Source organism: Aedes albopictus, chromosome 1 (genome assembly GCF_035046485.1).
Source record: "Aedes albopictus strain Foshan chromosome 1, AalbF5, whole genome shotgun sequence".
Classification (NCBI taxonomy): Eukaryota; Metazoa; Arthropoda; class Insecta; order Diptera; family Culicidae; genus Aedes; species Aedes albopictus.
In genome coordinates this window covers 81,679,620-81,705,138 of record NC_085136.1, presented here as the reverse complement: position 1 = coordinate 81,705,138, position 25,519 = coordinate 81,679,620, and the positions used below count along the sequence as shown (strand labels likewise).

The following is a 25,519-nucleotide window of genomic DNA, read 5'->3' as shown; positions in this document are numbered from 1 at the left end:
TGACGGAGGGCACATCCTCCCCGGGGACCCACACGGTACGTCACCACCATCCGGTGGGGCGGTTCTTAGATAGCAATCAACTTTCCAATTTTGGGGGTCCAAGAGTCCAAGGCGCGGTTGCCCCTGTGGACGACTTCCGACCGGAACTGTCCAACACCTGGATCGATGATTTGGAAGCGGATTGGGCGGCCGAGCATCCGCATCGGAAGCAGCCGGGATCCAACGGTCGGCCGCGTCTTGATCCCATCCGGTGGAACTCGATCCAACCGAACATCGAAGCTTACTTCGACGAGGGTGACGACGATGGTGAAGACGACGAGGATGTGCTGGGTGGTTCCTTTCTTCCCCGGGACTGTCTCCGGCACGTGTGGAAACAGGATCTGATGTTCGAGGACCGGATGGTGATGAATTGGAGCGTACCGGTGGTGGATGCCAGGCTTGTTGAAATCAGTAGCAGTGGCAGTAGTAGTAGAGATAGTAGTCACGAGGACAAACGCCAACGCAACAGAACTGTCTATTTTAGGTGAGTGATGTTATTTTAGAATTGTTTTCTTTTTCCAAAACTGTGGATGAGTCCTATGTAGTTGTACGTTTACCTGGGAACTACATGATTGAATTTTACAGCATTGTATACAGCTTTTACTATATCCAACCGTCACATCTTCATTTTCAAGCCTAAACGTAAAACACATATTCATAACCAAGCTCACACCTAAACAAACGTCAATATTTGCCTTCTCACCAGTGCAATAACACAATTGCTGCCATAACAGATTTCTTGTCCACCCTTAAACCGCACTTTAACGACTAGATTATAGTTACCCATTTCATAAGGACAATCTTTCTCGTACAGTTCCAGACCGGGAAACTATTCTGTTATATAATATACTCCCATAGCCCGTCCAATCGGGTAAAACTTTTCCTATTTACTTGTGTATCCTAGCTCTGGAACGAGCGGACAGACAAGCGTGTGACCAGCATACCATCCAGCCTGGGGTCAATCAACTTTAGAACTTATCCCAACTAGTCAACAGTTAATAGACTTTCGAGGGAAGTTGACGGTCAGCTAGTGTTCAGCACACTACTCTAGCACTCTAGTCTAGTCTACTAATTCATGAAGGTTATATGTATATATGTGTACGCCTCTCTGACGACGGCGATATTCACTCACTTCCAGTCGGTCTATCTTTACTTGTTATCGACCGCACTATGTGTAATTCGATCGAATCTGGAAAACTTTTCACTTCCAGTGCACAGTTCTCGCAGGGGTGAAAGGGGGTGAAACGTTCTTTATGAGGGAAATCTTGGCTTTACCTCGATCTTGAGCGTGGCATTGCCACCCACCGTTGATCTAGTGAGCGAAACGGTTTCCTTATGCGACAGTCCAAACATTGAAGCCATCCTCTACAAAGGAACCACTTTTTATGCCATAGACTTGGGTTGCGTACATTTAATATGTGCATAAATTTAAGAAGAGCACAAAATGCGGGTAGTTTGTATGTACATATATTAAGTGTAAAATTAGCTCTAGTTGAAATACACGGTAATCAAAATAAAAAAAAAAAATGAACATACATTAAGTAAGGGCTTTTATGAGGAAATTTAGTTCGCAAGAACTGGTCTCGGCCGTAAGCATTTTAGTTCAGGCCAAGGACGTTTCCAGGAAGTTCCCAAAGAGCCCGAAAGAAGGAGGTTTCAAGCGGGGCCATTAAACGCCATGGAGACCCTCTGGAGCTCTCATGAAATCCCTGAAGACCCCTTGAAGCGTCTCCAAAGCCCCTTGGAACCCAACTGGGACCCCCTCAAATGCCACTGAGACATCCAGATTACCAGCGGCGATGTGACCGATTTCAGTAAACGTTAGTACATACCCCCACCGAGAATATGACAGGTTGATTAGTAAATGAATCTCGAAAATTCTCGGTAACCCACGGAAAGAGCTTCCGTATCTATGTAGAGTTGGTAGAGCATTTGAAAGATGTCGAAATACGGCGAGGGGAGGTGCGCTATTCGCAAACGTACCAGTGGGAGATGTTGCGAAGACATCTGGAGAGAAGTCGAGTAGCGTATAAAACTAGATCGACGCTTACCTGCAAATAGCTGAGGTTTGTGTGAAGCAGAACTATTTTATGTTCAGGGGTAAGTTCTATAGTCATGGGCACCAAACTATCTCCACTGTTGGTAACCGTTTTCATGAACGATTTTGAAGTACACACAAACCACCATTTGGATAATGAGTCAGGACTAGAATTTTTACCTTAATGGATTTGAAGAGAAAGAAAAGAAGTTTGAGAAGGGCGGGTTGCCTGGAGATTTGAAGGGGGTATGCGGGGTTTCAGAGGGTTTTAGGGGGAATTCGAAGGAATTTCAGGAAGTATCAGATGATTTTTGGTGGATTTCAGAGGCGTTACGCAGGCGTTTTCGGGGGTTTTGAAGGGTTTCAGGTGCGTTACATGGGGTCCGATGGGGTTTTAGGGAAATTTCGACAAATATTAAGAAAGCTTCGGAGGGTTTTTTTGCGGGTTTAGATACAGCTCTTCAGTGAGCTTCAGGGAGATTTCAGCGGCGCTGGCAAGCGTTTCTTAATCGTTTCAGGCAGTTTCAGAAGAGATTCAAGACGTTCCAGACTGTTTACGATTGTAGATCCGATGACCGAGGACCTATACTCAAGGGAGCTTTTAGAGATTCTTTAACAAACTTTGAACTTGCCACTTGTCAACACACAGTTGCATGTGGCTGTGTGAGGACGACTTTCATTCAATCATTCAAGCTTTTAGGAAACGTTCTCCCTCAACAAATAAGAACTTTCTGTTGGATAATTACATGATTTGCTATTAAACTTGCACTGAAATGCCCTTCCCGCGCCTCCACTAGCTCTTCGCAAATAAAAACTCATGAGCGTTTTTGATTTAATTGAGTCTAATACTCATGAAGCAAGTGGATGAGAATAAAATCACACACGGCTTACTCTCAGAACCGTGAGTAAACCGTTTGTTGGTTTTTAACTCACGAGCTTCACGATGAGACTAATTTCATCCGCGCCTAAGACCCCTTAAAGCGCCTCCGAGACCGCATGAAACTCCCCTCAGACTCTGATAAACGCTTCTGAGATATCCTGGTATACCCTGAGACCCCGTAAAACGCCCCTAAGACCCCCTGGCCTCCCTCTGAAACAACCATGAGACTCCCTACAATCACCCTGAAACCCCCTGGAACGCCATGAGGACCCTGGAAGAGCCCTGCAACCTCACTAAAACCTCCGGTGGCCTCCTGAAATAGTCTTGAGACATACCTCCTGAAACGCCCCTGGAACCCCTTGAGACCCCATGAAGTGCATCTGAGTCCCTTAGGAATCCACCTGATACGCCCCTGATATCTTTTGGTATCCTCTGAGACCCCCTGAAATGCCCCTAAGTATTTCAGGTCCTCTAATACTCCCTTAAGCACCCCTGAGACTCCCTGGAAGCCTCATTGGGGCAACCAGAAACGTCACTGAAACCCCCTGAACTGAAACCTCATGAACTCTCCTGTAACCCCCCTGAAACGACCCTGAGACCTTCTGGTCTCCTAAAACCCATTAAAACGCCCCTAAGACCTCCTGGTATCCCTTAAAACCGCATTTTCCCAGCTCTAAGTTTACGATTGCAGTAATGGAAGGCTATTAGGCATCCATAAAACTAATGGACATTAGTCCGAAAGGAAATGAACCAAAGTCGAAGGACACCACTAGGCATTACCTCTTGGAATTCCTCCTGAACTTCCCACTGGAGATTCTTCCTGGAACTACCTCTGGGAATTCCTCTAGGAGTTCCCTCGGGGAATTTTTCTGGGAGTTGATTCTAGGGATACTTGCGAAAGTTATTCTTGGTGTTCTTCCTGGGGAATCGCCACAGAAATACTTCAAAAGACACAAAAAAGTTTTCTTCTAGGGAGTCTCGCTAGAATAGTTAAAATTTGTCCAAAAATGCTTCCATTAGATTGTTCGCTTGCTGTACACAACACCAGAGTGATGCTAACCAGGGATGCCAAAAGATTTTATTGAAAAAACTGTATCACCAATTTCAAAAATTATCTCTAATTCAAAAAAGCTTTAATCCCTCCGTCATAAAAATCTGTATTTCATATAGAACACAATCTGTATGGATGCTCGAAAATTTGTATATAAGGCATCCCTGGTGCTGACGGTGGTAACTGGACGATTCATTCAAGGATCTCTCCAACTATTGTTTTAAAAATTTCTTGAGAATTTTTTCAAGGCTTTCTCAAGGAACTCTATTAAGCATTTCCTCAGGAATTTTTTTAAAATATTATCCAGATTTTTTTTGGAATGATTTTTTGAGGATTACTCCACAAATATTTCCTAGAAATCCTGAGAAACTTCTGCCTTGATTTTTTTTTTTCCAAAAATTTCTTATAGGGGCTCCTCTACGGGCTCTTCTGGGATTTCTCTACCACCTTTCATTCTTCTACGATTCCTTTTCAACGGAATTCTCCAGGAACTCTTCCAAAAAAATCGTCTTATGATTCAACTGATTGTTCTTCAAAGGGTACTTTTGTGATGCTTTCCAGGATTCTTCATTAAAATTTTCCGAGAATTTTTCCAAGCGATACTCCAAAGATTTCCCCAGGAATCATGAGGGTTCATCCAGGCATTCTTATAGTTATATGTAGTAGAAATTCTTTAATTGTTTTCTCAAGACATTTTGACGATCAACTGCTCAGCTATTTTTTCAATGATTTGTCCAACAATTCTCCCGGAAAATTTTTTCAAGGATTTCTTCCAACATCTTTTAAATATTTAAAGCCCTTTAAAAATTATCCGATGATTTATCAAAGAGTATTGCAAGATTTTCTTTACGAATTATTATCAGGGTTGCTACAACAATATTACAAAGATTGCTTCGAATATTCTTCCAAGATATACTCCAAAAATGAATGCTCTTCAAAAATTGGTAAAGTAATTCTTTCAATGATTCCTCTGAAAAACTCCTCATGGATTTCTTTCAAGGAAATCTCAATAAGGTTCGCCCAGGAGATTGTTTATGGATTCCTTCAAGAATTTTTCAAACCATCTCGAAAAGGTACTTCCAGTACATACTTCTTCCAATGATTTTGTCAAGTATTCTGTCAAAGATTTCTCCAGAATTTCATTCAGGAATCCTTCAAAGTATTTCCTTTTAAAGTATTTTAAACTCTTTCGAAATGCAATTCAAGAATTCTTGCACGAATTTCTCCAGAAATTTTTCCAAGATTTATTTTTCAGATACCCTAACGAGGATCCCATCCAAGAATATTTCTGAGATTTTTTTTTATCTCTTCCAAGCACTTTTTCGGAAATTCTTCCAGGATTTTCTGCTGGAGTTACTGGAGAAACTTTTGGTACAAATTCTAAGAAGTCCTTGGATGAGCTTATGGGGAGATTTTCGGAAGAATGCCTGTACGGACTTTTGAAAGAATTCTTGGAGGGATCATTTAAAAGAATCGCTGGGATATTTTCAGGATGATCTCTTGGGGGAATTCATGGACTTATTTTTGGAGATATGCTTGGAGGAATCCTAGAGGAAAATTTTTGAAGAATTCCTGCAGAAATTTTTGGAGAAATTTTTGAAAAAAAAACCCTCATGGAATGCTTGGAGGGAGCATTAAAAAAAGCAACCGAAGCAGGTCTTGAATAAATCCTTGGAGTAATCCTTGTCATTAGCTCTACTAGAAGTTAAGAATGCCCGGATGCAGGAATCCCGAATTATTTCTTTGACTATTTTTATGGAAGATTTCCGGGAGGAACTACTTCCATCATGAAAAAAAAATGAATTTCTAGGAAAAATCATTAGAGCCTAGTCTGGCAGAATTACAAGAAAATTCCATCGAGAATTCTAAGAATTTTTTGTGAAAATTTCCTGTGAATCCTTGGAAGTTTATTTCTAAAAATTCTTTGGCAGCATTCCAAAAGAATTCCATGGGAGGATTTTTTGCAAAACTCTTGAAGATGCTTAAGTTATTCTCGAGAAGCTTTTATTTATTCAGACTTAAGATCCCTTGCAGAAACCTCTATCAGAATTTGTTCCGGTGATCCCTCAGGATTTTCTCTCAAAGATTCTTTCAGCAATTCCAGCGGAAATAACTCCAGAATCTATTCCTTGGTATTTTTGGAGAATTATTCAACGATTTTTTCTATAAATACCTGCAGAACCCTCTAGTTCTGCCAAGTTATCTTTCAAAGATACATATAAAAAAATAATAATGTGGAAACGACCGACGGATTGGCAGGGTTATCCCTCTATGGTTGGCTTTTTGGTCCGGTCAAATGATGAGCGAGTGATACTATTTCATCCGACGTTTCGACCCTGAGGGTTTTCTTTGTTTCTGCTTGGGATCTAATCCCATCAGAAATTACATAAGAAATTCTTCTAAGAATTCTTCCAAAGACATCTCTAGGATCTCCTGGAGTTCTTCCAAGGATTCATTTAGAAGAACTTCCAGGTATCCCTCAGAAATGTATAGAGGAATTTCTTCAAGAACTTCGAAAGTACATTTGTCTTGAAGTTTAAGACATTTTAAAGAGATTCCTTCTGAAGTTCCTCTACGGATTTCTCCAGGAATCTTTTCAGAAATGTATCGAGTAAGTACTTATACAGTTCTGCCAGATGCTCAAGATTTTTTTTCTGCAAGAGATATATTATGGAGTATCTTATAGTATTCCCCCAGATATTCTTTCAGAAATTCCTACAGAGATAACTTGAGACATTGGTTCAGGATTTTTTGTCCAGCGATTCCTCCAGAAAATTATCAAGAATTTCTGATAAACTGCATGCAAGAACTTTTTAACAAACCCCTTGCTGAAATCCCCCCAGAAACAACCCGAAAGAAATTATGAAAATGTCTCTGGAGAACTTCGTGAACAAACTTCTGAAGAAATCTTCATTAAAATCCTTGTAGAAATATCAGGAAGTACTCCTGATATATTCGCTAGAGGAATATCCCAAAAAATCCAAGGGTAATTATTGTAGGCATTCCTGAAGGAAAATCTTGAGAACTTCCTGGAAACCTTGCGAAACTTTTCAATGAGTCAATGTTGAAAATGCTTTGACATCAATTTTTTTAATTTTTATTTCTGTGTATTTTAACTATTGCTAATTTTACACTTCTTGACATCCATGAGTTTTAAAGAAAATGTATGGAGAAACCTTCTAATAAAGTTCTTTCGAAAGTATTCCTGGAGCAACCTCTTGATGTATTTCTAAAGACATTTCTGAGCATCTTTAGAAACAACGAGATTTAAAGATCCTTAAAATCTTTTAAGATATATCTTAAGAAATTCCTGTAGAAAATCCTAGAAACTTTTACAGAATAAATTCTTTGAATAATCCGTCATGACTTTCCTCAAGTTTTCCTTAGAGGAAGTGTCGGATAAATTTCTGGAAGAAATCCTGAAAAAATCTCTATTTGAATTCTGGAATTCTTGGACACATTCATGCAGAAATTCAAAAGGGAATGTCCAGAATTCTTCAACAAAAAAAAACTGGACTGGAAAAATGTATGAAAGAGTTTCTGAAGGAATCCCTGTAGAATACCCGATGGATTTTTCGAATGGCTGTCTCGAAGAATTTCTCAAACAGTTTCAGAAGGAACTCATGAAAATCTACCTCAAAAAAATTCTAGGAGAAGTTCTTGAATCCCTGGAAGAAGGGATCTAAAGAAACCGTTGGAAGAGTTTCTGAAGGAAACCTCGGTTCCTGGAGTAATTTCTTAAGGAAACTATGGAAGGATTTTTGAAGAAGTATGTGGAAAATTTTCTGATGAAATCCTTGGAGAAAATTCTAAACTTACGATTTTCCGAATAAACCGCTGAAAGCATTTCTGAAAGAATCCGTTATAACTTCCTGAAATATTTTTTTAACCTGTATTAACGAGATTTTTAGCCCTAGGCTAGTTCATCTCGGGACCCACGCTTTACATCCCTTCCGAAGGAAGAACTCACATTTTGCAAGTTTGTCGGGAGTGGGATTCGATCCCAGGTCCTCGGCGTGATAGTAAAGTGTTCTAACTATCACACCAGATTCGCTCCCATTGAAATAATTCTACTATGGATTTCAACAAGAATTAATGGACGAATTTCTGAGGAAACCCATGGAAGCTCTTCTAGAGATATTCTTGGAGAACTTTCTGGAGGAAACAGTGGAGCAAATTCTGAAGGAAATTGAAGGAATCTGTGGAAGACTTTCTAAATGAAATTCCTGGAAGATTACAATCCTATGGAGGTTTTATAAAGGAATTCTAGAATTGCTTGCTTGGAAATTTTTTGAAAAACTTCGGTAAAAATTCAAAAGGAAGCTATAAATTTTCTAAATCATTTCCCTGGAAGAGTTCCAGAAGGATTTCTCAGAGAAATCTCCGAAGGTATTTCTGGCAACTTTTTTTAATTATTCCCTATCCATCGACAATTTTTTTAAATTAATTCTTCGAGAATTTTTTGTAGGAATCTCTCAGAGAATTTCTGAAGATATTGATGAAGGATGTGTGAAGAAATTCATAGAGATATTTATTCAGTAATCCATGCGAGATTTTGTAGAATAATCGCATGAGAAATGGAGCTATAGCTAGTCAAATATCTAAGTTAATCCTCGAGTGACCGAACACTTGTAGTTACTTATGACGCCGTGCGTGGCATTATCTTTTTGTCGGTTCCATGCGTTGACTTGTGGACTACGCGCTTTTATATCGTTAACAGGAGCACGTCACTTTATTCTGAACTCTTGAGAATCTAATAGAGGAAGTATGGGGAGAAAACTTTGTGAGAATCAGAGCTGTGTGAGATTCTTTTTTCAGAATGTTAAAACATTATGAGGGGGTACTTAAAACTCATAATAATTAGAAGGCACAGAATGTAGCCGATTGATACATTGAGAGATGTATTTGTAAAATAATCGTATTCTGATGGGTTTTGAACCAATGACTGCGTGTCCGCTAGACCGGCGCTTCAACCAACTTAACCACAGATCAGATAATGATTCTGCGGAATAGAAACCAGATTCCGAGCCCACGCCAAAAAAAAAGGAAAAAAGGAGTGTTCATGGTGTGGGATCAAATTCAGTTTGGCTTTCTATTTCTGCAGAATCATTACCTGTTCTGTGGTTTAATTGGTTAAAGCTTCCGTCAAGGAAGCACAGAGTCGTGGGTTCGAATCCCACCAGAACGCGTTTTTTTTTTGTCTCAATAACAACTCTCAATTTGCAAATTAACAACATTATGTACCTTCAAATTGCAAGTATTCAGTATGTTTCTGACTAACCAGCAAATCTGGTAAATGTCAGGAAAGGGCAACAATGTGAATTTGTTTCTTTACGTCAACAATTTCTGAATAATATGGCTTTAACGCATTTCTCACTGATTCTCCCAACTGACTTTCAGATTTCAAGTAAGGAAGACAAAACTTTTCCAAATACTATAAAGGACAGAAGGTAGGGAAAGCAGGGCGGGCGGGCATATTGATATCCAGAAGTCCGTGTGATAAACCGGCACGGGAAATGACACTTCCAACAACCCTCATCGTATCGCATCGCATCGCATCGGAGCGTGGCGTCGTTCGTTCGTTGGTTGGCTGGGAAGAAAAAAGTTATCCCCTTTGTTCCAAATGGAGTTTTGAAAACATGAGACAAACTCTCACTCGCCCGTCCCGTCCCGGCGGAGACGGAATCGGCTAGCGCAAAAGTGCTGTTGTTTGAAATTAGTTTTCCTCATAGAACAGGGAAACTTGTGTGAAAAAATATTTTCATTGTTGCTTACCCTAGTTTTCTTCTTCTGGTTCTTCTCTGTGTTTCTTTTGCAGGATATTATATCGTACAATGACCAGCCATATTGTTAACGAACTGATTTACACAATGGTGCTTTTAAAAGGTGAGTATCGATGGCATTAAGTGGGGAATGGGTATTACATTACCATTGGACGTGGTCTAACATTGAATTGAGGTTACTTGATTCCTTGAAATATATTGGAGTAGTTGAGCACTTGTCAGTTCCAAAGTGTTCGTCGAAACACTACATCCAGTTTTCAACCAGCTTTCGATCATTCTTTAAAACGTCTTAATCTTAATCTTTTCCTGCACAGAATGTAACTTACTACTTAAGGAAACCTCGGGATCTCTTGACTCCGGAAAGCTGCCTGCGGAGTACGACGACTGTAGAATAGGCTTCCCCTCGCGATTGGAGGACCTGCAGCAGCAGCAACAGCAACAACAGCAATTGCCACCGGGACTGGTGGTACAACTAACGAGGCTCAATATACCCTGCCGTACCGACGGTGGCTATCTCAAATTTAGTGACTCCATCTCTGGCGGTAGTGCAGATGGATGGTTTGGTGGTGGTGGTAGTGAAGGTGCGGTTAACGGCGAACGCCGCTTTGACATGCAGCCGGGAGTTTTGTGCGGGAAACTCGAAGAACTGCCCAAACACGAACGGACGTTCTACTTTCAGAGGCATCGCAACACCAGCCTGGCGGTGCACAATCGGGCGGTGTTTAGTTTTAACTTTAGACTAGTGGATTACTGTTACAATGTAACGCTAAGTGATAGGAACAGTTCGGTGCTACTGAGGCCTTTGCGAGGTCTGGACTGCCGCTTCAAGATACATCTGCCGTACGGGAACCGGGTGCGGCTACGACTGGTGACTAATGGTGCAGGGGAGTCTGTCAATTCTAGTGTGGTGGTTAGGGAGCAGGTAGATTTGGGTGCGATTCAGGGCGGAGGATTAACGCCCCAGTGCTTCGGAGGACTTCGTGTTGAAGTCTTTGAACTGCCGCAAAATCGGTGGGTACAATGCGTAGATAGCTACAGTAGAGCAGCGGAGTATACGTTGCTATCCAGTGATAATAGCATAGTGATTCAAGTCAACAAGAACCCACTGCTGGCGGCCTTGGAAGCCGTAGCAGAGACAAACGAAAGCAGTAGTAGTAGTAGCAGTATTAGGAAATCAGTGCCATCGCTACTCATCGAATACAGTTCGCATCCGATCGAGAATGTCATTTCACAATGTGCCTTCGGATGGATCGCAAGTAATCAGTTCTGTATCGCCCCGTTTGAGGCCGAAAGGCTCAGCTGGATGGAGGCCGAACGGGAGTGCAACCACCAGGGAGGTCATCTGGCCTCGATTCGATCGGTCGCGGACCAGAAACTGGTCGATCAGCTTTTGCTCAAAAGTCCTGGCTACCGGGACGGAAATGCCTACTGGATTGGGGCATCGGATAGGATGCTGGAAGGAGACTTCCGGTGGAGCGACAATCTGCCCTTTACGTATTCCAGTAAGATCCTTGTCTGGTGGGGATGGGAGCTTCTCACTAACTAGCTTCGTTATTTTTCAGATTGGTTTCCCGGTTGGATCCAGCAGGAGAACTACAATCGACAACCGAACGATGACGGCTTGAGCGGACAGGACTGTGTGGAGATTCGACGCCAGTTCCAGACGCCTCCGGGGATTTCATCGAGCGTAAGTCCTCTGGCACAGTCGTACATGTGGAACGATCGGGACTGCGATACGCGGAACTTTTTTCTCTGTGAGAGGCTAGCTGTTGAAGGTTTGTACTCCACGTATTAAGACTCCTCCAAGCCCATCTCATTTCCATGTTTCCAACAGAGCCACTAGAGAAGACCTGGCACGACGATTGCAACAAAACGATCTCCCTGACGATGGATCGCCCAAAGGCAACCATCTGGAGTCCGGGGTTTCCGAGGCCTTATCCGGACAACGTAAACTGCCTGACAATGATCACTGCCCCTCCCGGCTATCGGATAGTGGTAGACTTCGAGGAACTAGTTCTTGAAAATGAACCACTGTAGGTTTTCGACGAATCCCTCTCAATTCAAACTTTGACTTATTTATTCACTCTCTCCATCCCCAGGTGCACTTACGACTATCTCCAGATCCTGGAGCCACCGGCCAACATGTCCGCCGCCTACATCAAGCAACCTTCCCGCTTTGCCTTCGGCGGAGTACCGCCGCTCTTCCAGACGCGCAATCCGCGGCACAGCACAAGTCGCTACAACTACGTACGCCGCCGCAAATCAAGCTTTCTGCCCTCCAAGCTCGACCTAGCCGATCGCCTGATGTCGACCTTCACCAGCAAAACCCCAAACCTCATCCTCCAGCCGGAGGATCCCAGCTACAACCCACGGCTTCCACCGCCGGATCTCTACACCGGCCGTGTCCCGCGCAAAGTCTGCGGCGACTGGAGCTCCAAGCTCAAACTGCTCCGGCACACGACCAAGGGACCGCTGCTGGCGTTGCGGTTCGTGTCCGACTACTCCAACCACTACGGCGGCTACAAGGCCAAAGTTGCCATGGAAAACGGTGAGTTGAGTTTCCACTATCGCACCTTTACACCTTTCCTTTCACTCACTCACTCACTCCCTCATTACTGTGTTTTCCTTTACTTGGGTGTACTGAAAACTTCCCTGTCTGTTGTTGAGTGTCTAAGATATCCAAACACTGCGTGCGTCTTCTAAACTGCTGATTCTGTTCCTGTTGATCTACCTTCCTTCTCGGTCACTTGATGCCGATGCACAACTACACTCTTTTCGTGCTCTGCCTGTGATGTGTTTTCTGTGCGAGTGAATGCGTGGTTGGTTTGTGACACTGAAAATGCGAGAAACGACACCCACCGCACTTGTGATTGAATGTAAGGCGCTTTGCAGGATCTATGTTTCTATGAAGTTTCTGAATATCCGAAAAAAAATGAGTTGCTTGCTTTCGCTATTGACATTGATGGGTATTTCAATTTTTCAAGAAATTATGATAACTCTGAGAACGTCAAATAATCAGAGGTTTACTAGAACGATTAACCCTTTGAAGCCGGATTTTTTCCAAGCGTTATTATGGAACTTTTTCTACGTTTTTCTGGTGTTATCGTGCTCAACAGAATAAAAAGGATAAAATATCATGTAGAATATTTTTTCTGGATATCTTAGGTCATCCAAACTATTTTTGAGTTTAGATCCTAAAGTCCACGGGTGTAACAGTAACTTCTTTCAGTATATAAGACTTCTGAAAGTTCAATAGACAGTATAAGATCAGTAGCGATATCCTACGTCATCCAAACTGTTCTTGAGTTTAGATCCTAAAATCTACGGGTGTAATGGTAATTTCTTTCATTATACAAGGCTACGATTTGTAATCTACCATGTCCAGTGAGTCTTTTCAAAGTTCAATAGACAGTATCATATCAGTCGGGGTATCCTAGGTCATCCAAACTGTTCTTGAGTTTAGATCCTAAAGTCTACGGGTGTAACGGTAACTTCTTTCAGTATATAAAGCTACGATTTGTAATCTATCATGTCCAGTAAGTCTTCTGAAAGCTCAATAGACAGTATAATATCAGTCGGGATATCCTAGGTCATCCAAACTGTTCTTGAGTATAGATTAAGGTGGCCCACACTTATATGAAAAACAAAAATTTCGAAAAATGCCAAGTCTTACCTCCAAAATCAGTTGTTTTGGACTCCCAGAAGCTACGTTCAAAATTTGAGCAAAATCGGTTGAGCCTAAGGGGGCGCTCAAAACGCTTGAAGTTTGTATGGGAAAACTTGGCCAAATGTATGCAGATATTTTAAGTTTTTGAATTTTGCCGCTAGGTGGCGCTGTAAGCGTTCAATAAGTAAACCCTTTGGTATTATTGTAGGTGACTATATGCCAAACAACTTTGTCCAAGACCGCAAAGTGACCCATCGTCTGTGAAAAAAGTTATACCATAGGTAAAGTGAGGATAAACTTTATTGTTGTTTTTCCAATACATGTAAAGGAATAATATCAATAATGAAATCTCAATACTTTGCCTCACTTTGCCTAGGGTATAACTTTTTTCACAGCCGTCGGATCACTTCGCGGTCTTCGACAAAGTTGTTTGGCATATAGTCACCTACAATAATACCAAAGGGTTTATTTATTGAACGCTTACAGCGCCACCTAGCGGCAAAATTCGAAAACTTCAAATTTCTGCATACATTTGGCCAAGTTTTCCCATACAAACTCCAAGCGTTTTGAGCGCCCCCTTAGGCTTAATCAATTTGACTCAAATTTTGAACGTAGCTTCTGGGAGTCCAAAACAACTGATTTAGGAGGTAAGACTTGGTATTTTTCGAAATTTTTGATTTTCATGTAAGTGTGGGCCACCCTATTATAGATCCTAAAGTCTACGGGTGTAACGGAAACTTCTTTCATAATATAAAGCTAAAACGAAATCGCCTCATGTCACAATGTTTTTTTTTTATCAACTAAGCTTCTTAACATTAAGGTAACCCATAATATCCCAAAAATATATAACAACGCTTATTGTTCCTCCAAATACTTTGGTAAGTACAGTGGATTATAACTTAACGTAGTGGCAAAAGCTATTATCGCAAGTGTAGACCTGAAGCTATGGTCTGCGGAGTAGTGTTGTTAATCTGGAATACCTCAAAACTATCTTGAAATGACTCATGATATGCCAGGGCGATCACATATTACAGTTTAATGTTTATTATGAGAATAACTACTGTAACTATCAAGAGCTTAACTATAGGACAGTTTGGACGACACTCAATGTCCCAAAGGCTCATAATAATATATAGTAGACTTCAGGTTGGTCCAGTCACCGCGATTGATTATAAACCGTTACTCCGTATGTCAGATATAGCTGATGTTACGAGTGTAGAACCGGAGTTCTGAACTCTACGATAGTTTGGCTGACCTGGAACATTCCCAAAGTGTCTCAAAATGACATTTGAGGTTTCAAGAGCTTCACGGATCTCAGCAAATTATGCTATGCTATTATTTATGGTGAAAACACGTGAAGTTTTTCTTGTAGGTTTGAAGGACTTCATTATAGAACAGTTTGGACAGCCCTGAATGTCCCAAAGGTTTATAAAAAGCAAGTAGAGTTCAGATTGGTCCAGTAGCGACGGATAAATCTGCAACGTTATCAGTATAAAAGACGTCTTCAGCTTTCGGCTGTACAAACTATTTTGAACTTAACATTAGACAACGGACAACGGAGCATGCACCAGTGGAAACGGGGAAGAAACTATTCTCACGAAAAGTTTCAACGCCCGCAGCGGGAATCGAACCCTCACCCCATAGCATGGTGCGGTTATAAGCTTGGGAACCCTAACCGCACGGCTACGAGGCTCCACAAAATATAGCAGTATAGCAGATATGGCTGTTGTTACGAGTGCAGAGCTAAGGTCCTGAACTCCAAGGTAGCTTGGCTGACCTGGAATATCCCTGTAGTGTCTCTAAATGACATTTGAGATTTCAAGAGCTCCGCGGATCCCAGCAGATTATGCAACACTATTATTTATGGCGAAAATACATAAAATTGTTCTTGTAGATATTAAGGGCTTTATTATAGAACAGTTTGAATATCCTGAATATCCCAAAGGATTGTAATAAGCTAGTAGACTCCAGATTACTCCAGTATCTGTGGTTGGTTATGCAACATTACTCAGTAATACAGATATGGCTCTTGTTACGAGTGTAGACCTGAGGTTCTGAACTCCAAGGTAGTTTGGCTTACCTGGAATATCCCTATAGTGTCTATATATGACACTGTAGATGTCAAGAGCTTCACGGACCCCAGTTGGTCATGCAATGCTAATCACATTATTCTTGTAGATTTGAAGGACTTCACTATAGGATAGTTTGGAACACCTTGAACATCCCAGAATATAAAATACCTTTTGATATTTTTGACAAAGGTTAAATGAATACATATAAGCGTATCCCACTTGGATGTGGGCTTTTAGATCAACTAGTATGTCAATTATTTAATTTTCCAAATTCCATGGTTTTCATGATGTTCTAGTTTGTCAATGAAGCAGCAAATACAATTTTCCCTAATAGAGGACTAAAATAGCAGCAATTTTGCCGAAGACATTATTCTATTTTATCGAATGGGTGAATTTGTACAGCCGATTCTATGTTGGGGTCATATATGACCCCTCCGGCTCCAAGGGGTTAAAGAGATCAACCATTCATGGCGGTTTAATACACGTTTGTTTGATCCTAAGAACTTATTTCCAATTCAGATATGCAAATGAGTGGAGTTCCAAATACTGAGATCGAAGATTTAATGAGTCTACATTGGTATCAATTGGAGTGTAGGTTTTGCGGATCTTAAAGATTTATTTTACAAAACCCAAAAACAAGTGTAGAATTAGCTTTAGTTAAAATACACAGAAATAAAAACCAAACCAAAAACAATATCATCACACAGTTTAATAGCTGATTCAAGACTCCAAGAAGTTCTCTATGTCAATGAGGTGCGATCCAGCTAATGCACGGAGAAGGTTAAGCAAACATTACCAAAGCAGCGTTTTAATGCAGTGCTGTCATGGACAATGAAAGCTGGTTACTCAAGGTCTTCAAATTACAGGTGAGTTTCACATAGATTTCATGGGGGTTTCAGAGGCGTTTCAGGTGCTTTCAGAGAGAATTTAGGGGGCTTAAAAGGCTCGCAGTTGAGTATCACGGAGGTTTCTGGGAGCAGCGTTTCAGTGCCTCTCAAGGAACCTTCAGAGACGTGTCATAGCTTTTCAAGGCGTTTCAATACATTTCAGAACATTTGAGAAGATTTCGTTGAAGTTTCATGACAGTTTCAGGGGCGTTTTAAAGCATTTCATGGCGTTTTAAGGTGTTTCAGGAAATTTCAGGAGGTTTCAGGGAGGTCTTAGGGAGCTTCAGATGATCTCGGTAAATTTTGCGGGAATTTCGTTGGGGTTTCAGAGGCACTCCGAAGAGTTTCAAGACATTCCGATGCGTTAGGGCGTTTCAAAAGGTGTAGGGGGTTTATGGGACTTCAATGGCTCTCAGGAGAATGTCACAGAGGTTTCATGAGTTTAAGAGGAGTTTCAAAGCTTTTCAAGGTGTTTCTAGGTATTTCCGGGCGTTTCAGAAGGTTTTAGAGTGGTTTTAGGGGGCTTCAGAGGCGCTTGGGAGAATTTCACGGAGAATTCATTGTGGTGTCAAAGACGTTACAAATCGTTTCAACGCGTTTCAATGCGTTTCTGAAGCACTCAGTGGTATTTTAGGGTGCTTCAGAATCTCTCAGTTGAATTTCACCCAAGCTTCATTGAGATTTCAAGGCATTTTAAAGCGTTTCAAGGCGTTTCAGGTGGTTTCACAGGTTTTCAGGTGAATTTCATGGGGTTTTCAGAGGCGTTATAAATCGTTTTAAAACAATTCAAAGCGTTTCAATGCGATCAGGAAGTTTCAGGAGGTTTATGGGGGCTTTTAGGGGGCTTCATGGGCTCTCTTGTGAATTTTTACGAAGGTTTCTTGAAAGATTTATTGCGTTTCAGGTTGTTTCAAGGCGTTGCAATGCGTTTCACTGGTTGCAGACAGTTTTGAGGGGGTTTCAGATCCTAAGGTGTATTCCACGCAGATTTCATGGGGGTTTCAAAGGCGTTTCAAAACGTTTCAAGGGGTTTCAAGACGTTTCTGGAGGTTTCAAAGGATTTTAGGTAACTTCAGAGGCTTTTCCGATTGTATCGAGTCGTATTTTCTCCTATGTTATTCGCAATGGGGATTTTTATGGGTGGCTTATTGGGCCTACGCCAGTTCTGTTTAACGTCCCAACCAACACTAGGACGACCACACTGATGGGGCTACCACCTTGGATCTAGCTGGGCGTGGTGCAGCGTTTCTTACTCAGCCGCTGGATGCCAGAACAGACGCTGTTTGAGCCGCACCTTCTTGGTGAACAGACGCTCGGGTCGTACCTCCTCAATCTAGCTGAAGTCAGAAGGACAACAGTGCCCAGGCTAAGCACACAACTCTTAACTGGCGGTCTTTGTCATCGCTTGACCCGTGGAAGCATGGGGTAGGAACTTGTAAGGACCAGAGCTATGTTGGACGCTCTCCTTATCGACTCACCGTTTTGCAGCCCGAATGAACTACGATCTGCTCATCCATACCGCGAAAATCGGGAGGCTACGGTGGGCGGGTCACGTCATCAGGATGTCGGATAGCAACCCGACTAAAATGGTTCTCGAGAATCATCCGACCGGTAGAAGAAGACGTGGAGCGCAGCGAGCTAGGTGGGTCGACCACAGGGATGGGAACACTCACTTGGAAAGAGTTACATTCACTTGGTATTTTCTCAGTTCAGAAACGTGCTATCAAAAAACAGTGTATGGAGCACTTTTACCTTGTGGTTTTATCTAAAACTTTGCCGAACACATCAAGGATCGTACACGCATACCAAAGTCGTGAGAGGGCTATGAAGACGAGTCTCCGCGAGGTGAATGCAAATTACACTCACCTCGTGGAGAGTTGCCTTCAACGCTCTGTCACGACTTTGGTATGCTTGTGCGACCCTTACTTTATTTGGGAAAGTTTGAAATAAAACCACAAGGTAAAAGTGCTCCATGCACTGTTTTTGATAGCATGCTTCTGAGATGAGAAAATAGCAAGTGAGTGTAACACTTTCCAAGTGAGTGTTCCCATTCCTGTCGACCAAATGGAGGACGATCTGCGGACCCTACGCAGAGTGCGGAACTGGAGACAAACAGCCATGGACCGAGTGGAATGGAGGCGGCTACTATGTACAGCAGAGGCCACCTGATCGGTAAGGTAAGTAAGCTTCAGAGGATCTCAGAATTGCCCTCTTGAAACATTACTTGTATTATATTTTCTTGTTCGGTCTGGACAATAACTTTTCAGTAAATATTCCTGAGGAAATATCTAGGTGGGTTTCTGAAGAAATTTCTAATCGAATTCTTGTAGAAAAGAAGGATAATTTTCTAAACAAATTCCTGGAAGAATTCCTGACATCTGAACAAGCCTTGGCTCAGTTCCGAAAAGAAAACCTTGAAATGTGTTAAGTGAAAATTCTTGACAAATTTCTTAATAAACATCGTGAACAATAATCAACTGAAAGTATTTCAGAAAGAATGTCAAGGCGTTTTTTTAGAAAATACTGCTCCATGATTTTTTGTAGAAATTTATAGGAAATATTTCAAAAAAGTTCGTTAATGAATTCCTGAAAGTTTATAAAGGTATCCCTGGAGAAATTCTGGTGGAATTGTTGAGAAAATGTAAAGAGAAAGATTTGAAGGAATTTTTGCATTAATCCGTGTAGTAACTAGTGATGTCGCAAATTAATCGATTATCCCAACTAATCGATTAATCGTTCAATTAATCGATTAAATTTTAATCGAGTAGCGCCTTACTCGATTATTCCGATAATCGATTATTTGTTTCGATTATTTCATCGATTATTAAAAAAAAGTGATACAGAGAAACAGTCATCATACAAGCGAGCAGACTTCCCATCGATCATTTTTTCAACACTAGTTTGTGTTATGGGTTAAAAAAAGAACAGGGGTTTGGGACCCTAGAAGTGCCATAGTGAAGGGATTTTTGAAAAATATTGGAACGGGGCTTCACAGTTTATGACCAACGTTTGCATGGGAAACTTGGGGTGTTAAATTGTTATGTTGATTAGAACTTGCATATATTTAGGCGCTTTCGAATGCTCACAGCTTTTTAAAATAACATTTGTAGGTTTTTCTTACAAATCTCAATGTTGTCTGGATCAAGCAGAGCCAAAGGTTTGATTGTCTTTTCCAATGCATTGCCACTTGTTCTTGGTAAAGCAATCATAATAGAATCTAAATCTGGTTTTGAACCTCTTAACAAAGCGTAGCTTGACGAAATGGAATCAATTCTGTAAATTGGAACAGGATTACACCAATAAACGCCTAAACGTATGTAATTCCATTGCAGAAACATGTCCCATAAACAATCTGCTCTACATCAACGTTCTGACTATATTTTCAATAAATGGCCACTTATTTTCGGTAAATCGATCATAGTCGATTCCAAATCTGGCCTTGAATCTCTTAATGAAGCGTGTTTTTATGAATTGGAATTATTTTTGTAAATTGAGACAGAAATCTCCATACACCGATAAACGCTTTAAAGTAAGCAATGCGCATGTAATTTCAAATAGATAGAAAGATAGAACTGTTGTGTTAAAAATTTGTATAAAAAATTTCGAAAACAACTTAAATAAAGGAAACTTATTATGCGTAGTATATAATCATATGTTAATGTACCGTAAAAATATATATTTTTCATAAATACCGTAAATCGGGGTAACATTGATCAAAATTTACGATCTTTCTTTAGTAGTTCTCTTGAAGAAGCAAACGTTACATGTTTTATACTTTTAAAAGCAGTACTGGCAATCTTGGTTTGTGTTAGACTACTTTTAAAAGTATGTTCAAACTTTAAAACATTTTTAAACAAGCTTTTCAATCAAATTTTTTATTTTGTTGATATGGGGTAACATTGATCATGTCAGTAAACAATGTTCGTTTGTGTTGAAAACACCCTCATTAACTAAATTCGAGGTCCCTGATTTAGAATATGTCGTCCAAATTCTTACAGCTTATCTACTTTTTAAGTTATTTTAGGATTAAAATCCTATAAACCAAGAATAACGCCTAAAGGTAGGCAATTACTTAGGAAGACTAATCGTCTATTAAATTGAAAAGAAGCACTTTCATACAAGTTTTGTTGATGAAATTTAACTCTGACATGTCATGTTTAGTTAATACAATGATTTCGAACCTCAAATGTATCTAGATTTCATGACAGAACATGAATGCTTCAGAATGTATCTCAATGCGTTACGAGACACAATTGAGAAAAAAATCGATTTATTTCTATGTTCATTGAGTCGATTTCCATGAGTTTCATATCACTTGGTAGCTAAACAGTAACAAATTACGGAAAACCATTGGTGAGCAAAAACAGATTCAATAAAAATTGACTGTTGGATCATTTCATCGGCTAAGCCGATCAAAGTTACCCCGCTGATCGATGATACCTCGTTTTACGGTACCGTATAATAAGCTTTAACATTGAATTGCCAAGTTTTCGCATTTTATTTTGTGTTTTCCAGTTGTTTTAAACTCTTCCGATTCTATACAAAACAAGATTCAGGTAAATTTCATGAATTATAGAAAACGAAGGTGGAATGAATGTTTTGGGTTGTGTTGGGGTAAGAAGGACCGCATTGAGGGTGGGTAGGACGGACAGTGTTGGATTTATTTTGATAGCATCATGAGAACCACACTAAACCCACACATTATTCACAAATTGAAATCTAAGGAGTACAAAAATGATTGGATAAGCCGTGTTAAGCACATCATATTGATTTTTTGTATAATAATTCATTATATTGGAATTTTCACAAAATTTTAACAGCTTGAAATTAAATACCAGAGCATTGCATACTGTTAGGCGTTTATCATGGTACGGAGGCTCCTGTTCTGTTCCAATTTACAAAATTGAATTCAATTTGTAAAAAAATGTTTCGTTAAGAGATTCAAAACCAAATTTGGATTCTATTATGATTGATCTACCGAAAACAAACGGCAATAACCATCGTTTAATACAATTAATGGCTTATTAGCTTATTTTCCAAACGTGTCCGTCTTAAGCCTCAAACACAATGACAACGGCAAAACGGAACGGAACGGAACGGCAAATTTCCAATGTATGGAGCTCCGTGCAGTTGCTCACAATGAGTGCGCAACGGCGTCAACGGCATTGTACTAAAACGAACTTTTTTCCAAAAATCTGGAAAAATGCAGAACGGCAGAAACGACAGAGACGTACCAAAACATTGATTTCTTCTTTTTACCGTATTTTATGATTAGTGGGCTATGTTTACGTCAGAAGGAAGATCTAATTTTATGGTTAAATTCTCAATCAGAAATCTTTCAGGTTTTCTACGGGTTCTCATCTAGAAAGAACTTCGAAAATAATATTACCAAATCATTCTTCAGGGAATATTTAAAGAATTCCTCCTGCAGTTCGTTCCTGGGCTCCTTCCGGGGTTTCTTCAGAAATTCCGGGTTTCTGCAGTGAAGAACAAAAACATTTTTCCGAGTTTCATCTAGTGGATCCTTCCCTGATTTAGCAGAGTTTCTTACCGGATTCGTCAAGGATTTCCTTTCGGTATTTTTCCAGCAAATACATACGGGAATCTAATGTGTTTTTTTCCTTGATTTCTTCAGTAGACTCTTCCGCGCTTTTTCCAGGACTGCCTTCCAAAATTCCCCCAGGACCTCATTCCCGGATATCTCGATAAATTCCGCATTCCTACAGGAATTCTACCCAGGATAACTCCAGTTATTGTTTCCAAGATTTTCCCAAGGCATCCTTCCGGGATTCCTCTAGGTGATCCCTCCGGTATTCCATGAGATTCTTCCAAGAAATCCTCCCAGGATTCTTTCCAAAATTTTTCCAAGACATTCTTCTGGGATTCCTTTAAATTTTCCCTCCGAAATTCCATGAAGTCCTTCCAGGATTTCCTCCTGGGAATCTTCAAAGAATTCAACTCGAGATTCCTCCAGGAAGTTCTCCCGAGATTCCTTCAGGAATTCTACCCAGGATTTTTCCCGGATTTTTCCTCCCAGGATTCTTCCAGGAATTTCTACCACGGTTCCTCCGGAAATTCCTCCCGGGATTCCTTAAGAAACTCCTTCAGGGATTCCTTCATATTCTTTCCGAGATTCCTTCTGTGATTCCTTCAGGAATCCCTTCCGCGATTCCTTCAGGAATTCCTTCCGAATTTCTTCAACAATCCCATCCAGTATTCATTTCCGGGATTGCTTCAGGAATTCTTCCCGGCATTCCTTCAGGAATTCTTTCCGTGATTCCATAAAGAATTCCTTCAGGAATTCCCTCCGGGATACCTTCAAGAATTCCTTCCGAGATTTCTTCAGGAGTTCTTTTCGAGATTCCTTCAGATTTTCCTTCTGGGATTCCTTCCAAGAATTCCTTCCGTGATTCCTTCAGGAATTCCTTCAGAAACTCATTCAAGGGTTCCTTCAAAATTTCCTTCCAGGATTCCTTCCGAGATTCTTTCAGGAATTCCTTTAGAATTTCTTAAACAATCCCATCCAGTTTTAATTTCCGGGATTACTTCAGGAATTTTTTCCGGCATTCCTTCAGGAATTCTTTCCGTGATTCCATAAAAAAATCCTCCAGGAATTTCTTCCGGGATACCTTCAGGAATTCCTTCCGATCTTCAAGAATTCCTTCAGGAATTCTTTTCAAGATTCCTTCAGATTTTCCTTCTGGAATTCCTTCCAAGAATTCCTTCCGTAATGCCTTCAGAAATTTCTCCCGGGATTCTTTCAGAAACTCCTTCAGGGATTCCTTCAAAATTTCCTTCAGAGATTCCTTCAATATTTCCTTTCAGGATTCCTTCCCAGATTCTTTCAGGATTTTCTTCCGAATTTCTTCAACAATTTCTTCCAGTATTCCTTTCCGGGATTTTTTCAGGAATTCCTTCCGAGAATCCTTCAGCAATTCCTTTCGAGATTCCTTCAGGAATTCCTACCAGGACTCCATCAAGATTTCTTCCCAAGAATCCTTCAGAAACTCCTTCCAGGATTCCTTCAGGAATTCGTTCCGGGATTCCTTTAGGAATTCCTTCCAAGGTTCCTTCAGGAATTCCTCCCGTGATTTCTTCAGGAATTCTTCCCAAGAATCTTACAGAAATTCCTCCCAGGAATTCGTTCCGAATATCTTCAACAATTCCTTCCAGTATTACTTTCCGGGATTCCTTCAGGAATTCCTTCCGAGATACCTTCAGGAAATCCTTCGAAAATACGTTCCGAGATTCCTTCAGGAATTCCTTCCGAGATTCATTCAGGAATTCCATCCGGGATTGCTTCAGAAAATCTCCCGAATTTCTTCAACAATTCCATTCAGTATTCATTTCCGGGATTTCTTCAGGAATTCCTTCCGGCATTCCTTCAGAAATTCCTTCCGAGATTCCTTCAGGAATTCTTTCCATGATTCCATATTCCTTCAGGAATTCCTTCCGGGATACCATCAGGAATTCCTTCCGAGATATCTTCACGAATTCCTTCCGGGATACCTTCCAAGATTCCTTCAAGTTTTCCATCTGGGATTCCTTCAGGAATTCCTTCCGTGATTCCTTCAGGAATTCCTCCTGGGATTCCTTCAGAAACTCCTTCAGCTATTCCTTCAAAATTTCCTTCAGGGATTCCTTCAAAGTTTTCTTCCAGGATTCCTTCCGAGATTCTTTCAGGAATTCTTTCCGAGAATCATTCAGCAATTCCTTTCCGGGATTCTTTCATTAATTCCTTCCGAGAATCCTTCAGCAATTCCTTTCAAGATTCCTTCAGGAATTCCTACCGGGATTCCATCAGGAATTGTTCCCAGGAATCCTTCAGGAATTCCTCCCAGGAATCCTTCAGGAATTCCTCCCAGGAATCCTTCAGGAATTCCTCCGGGAATCCTTCAGGTATTCCTTCCAAGATTCCTTCAGGAAGTCTTTCCGAGATTCCTTCTGGTTTTCCTTCTGGGATTCTTTCAGGAATTCCTTACGTGCTTCCTTCAGGAATTCCTCCCGGGATTCCTTCAGAAACTCCTTCAGCTATTCCTTCAAAATTTCCTTCAGGGATTCCTTCAAAATTTCCTTCCAGGATTCCTTTCGAGATTCTTTCAGGAATTCTTTCCAAGAATCCTTCAGCAATTTCTTTCAAGATTCCTTCAGGAATTTCTAGCGGGATTCCATCAGGAATTCTTCCCAGAAATGCTTCAGGAATTTCATCCAAGATTCCTTCAGGAATTCCTCGCAGTAATTCATTCCGAATATCTTCAACAATTCCTTCCAGTATTCCTTTCCGCGATTTCTTCAGGGATTCCTTCCAAAATTCATTCAGGAATTCCATCCGGGATTGCTTCAGAAATTCCTTCCGAATTTTTTCAACAATTTCATACAGAATTAATTTCCGGGATTCCTTCAGGAATTCCTTCCGGCATTCCTTCAGAAATTCCTTCCGAAATTCCTTCAGGAATTCCTTTCGAGATTCCTTCTGGAACTCTTCCCGGGATTCATCCAGGAATTCTTCCAAGGAATCCTTCTGGAATTCCTTCCAGTATTCTTTCAGGAATTCGTTCCGGGATTCCTTCCGAAAATCCTTCAAGAATTCTTCCAGAGATTCCTTCAATAATTTCTCCCTGGAATCCATCAGGAATTCCATCAAGGATTCTTTCGGGAATTCGTTCCGGGAATCCTTCAGGAATTCCTCTCGGGATTCCTTCAGGAATTCCTCCCAGGAATCCTTGAGAAATTCTTAACAGGAATCCTTCAGAAATTCGTTCCAGGAATTCGTTCCGGGATTCCTTCGGGGTTTTCTTCAGGATTTTGTTCTGGGGTTCCTTCAGGAGTCCCTTCTGAGGTTCCTCCAGGAGTTCCATCCGGCAATTCTCCAGTATTCCTTCCGGGATTCATCCAGTAGTTCATTCTATAGGATTCCGGGGTTCCTCCAGGAGTTCTATCGGAGAATCCCGTAAATGTTCCTTCCGGGATTCATCCAGGAGTTCCTTCCGAAATTCAGGAGATCCTTCCGGGATTCCTCCAGGAGTTCCTTTTGGGATTCCTTCAGGAGTTTCTTCCAGGATTCGTCCAGGAGTTTCGTCCAGGATTAGTCCAGGAGTTCTT

General features: G+C 40.9%; 1 protein-coding gene across 1 annotated transcript in view; it reads left to right on the top strand.

The window, feature by feature from the left end:
• The first annotated feature begins 241 nt into the window (after positions 1 to 241).
• LOC109407380 (uncharacterized) overlaps positions 242 to 25,519 on the top strand; it is a 136,361-nt gene continuing 111,083 nt past the window's right edge. Inside the window, exons 1-6 of the mRNA XM_062844906.1 lie at positions 242 to 523; positions 9,827 to 9,894; positions 10,106 to 11,293; positions 11,354 to 11,566; positions 11,626 to 11,824; positions 11,891 to 12,339. Coding sequence (XP_062700890.1) covers positions 384 to 523; positions 9,827 to 9,894; positions 10,106 to 11,293; positions 11,354 to 11,566; positions 11,626 to 11,824; positions 11,891 to 12,339 — 2,257 coding nt within the window. The 5' untranslated portion in view covers positions 242 to 383. The remainder of the gene's footprint in view (positions 524 to 9,826; positions 9,895 to 10,105; positions 11,294 to 11,353; positions 11,567 to 11,625; positions 11,825 to 11,890; positions 12,340 to 25,519) is intronic.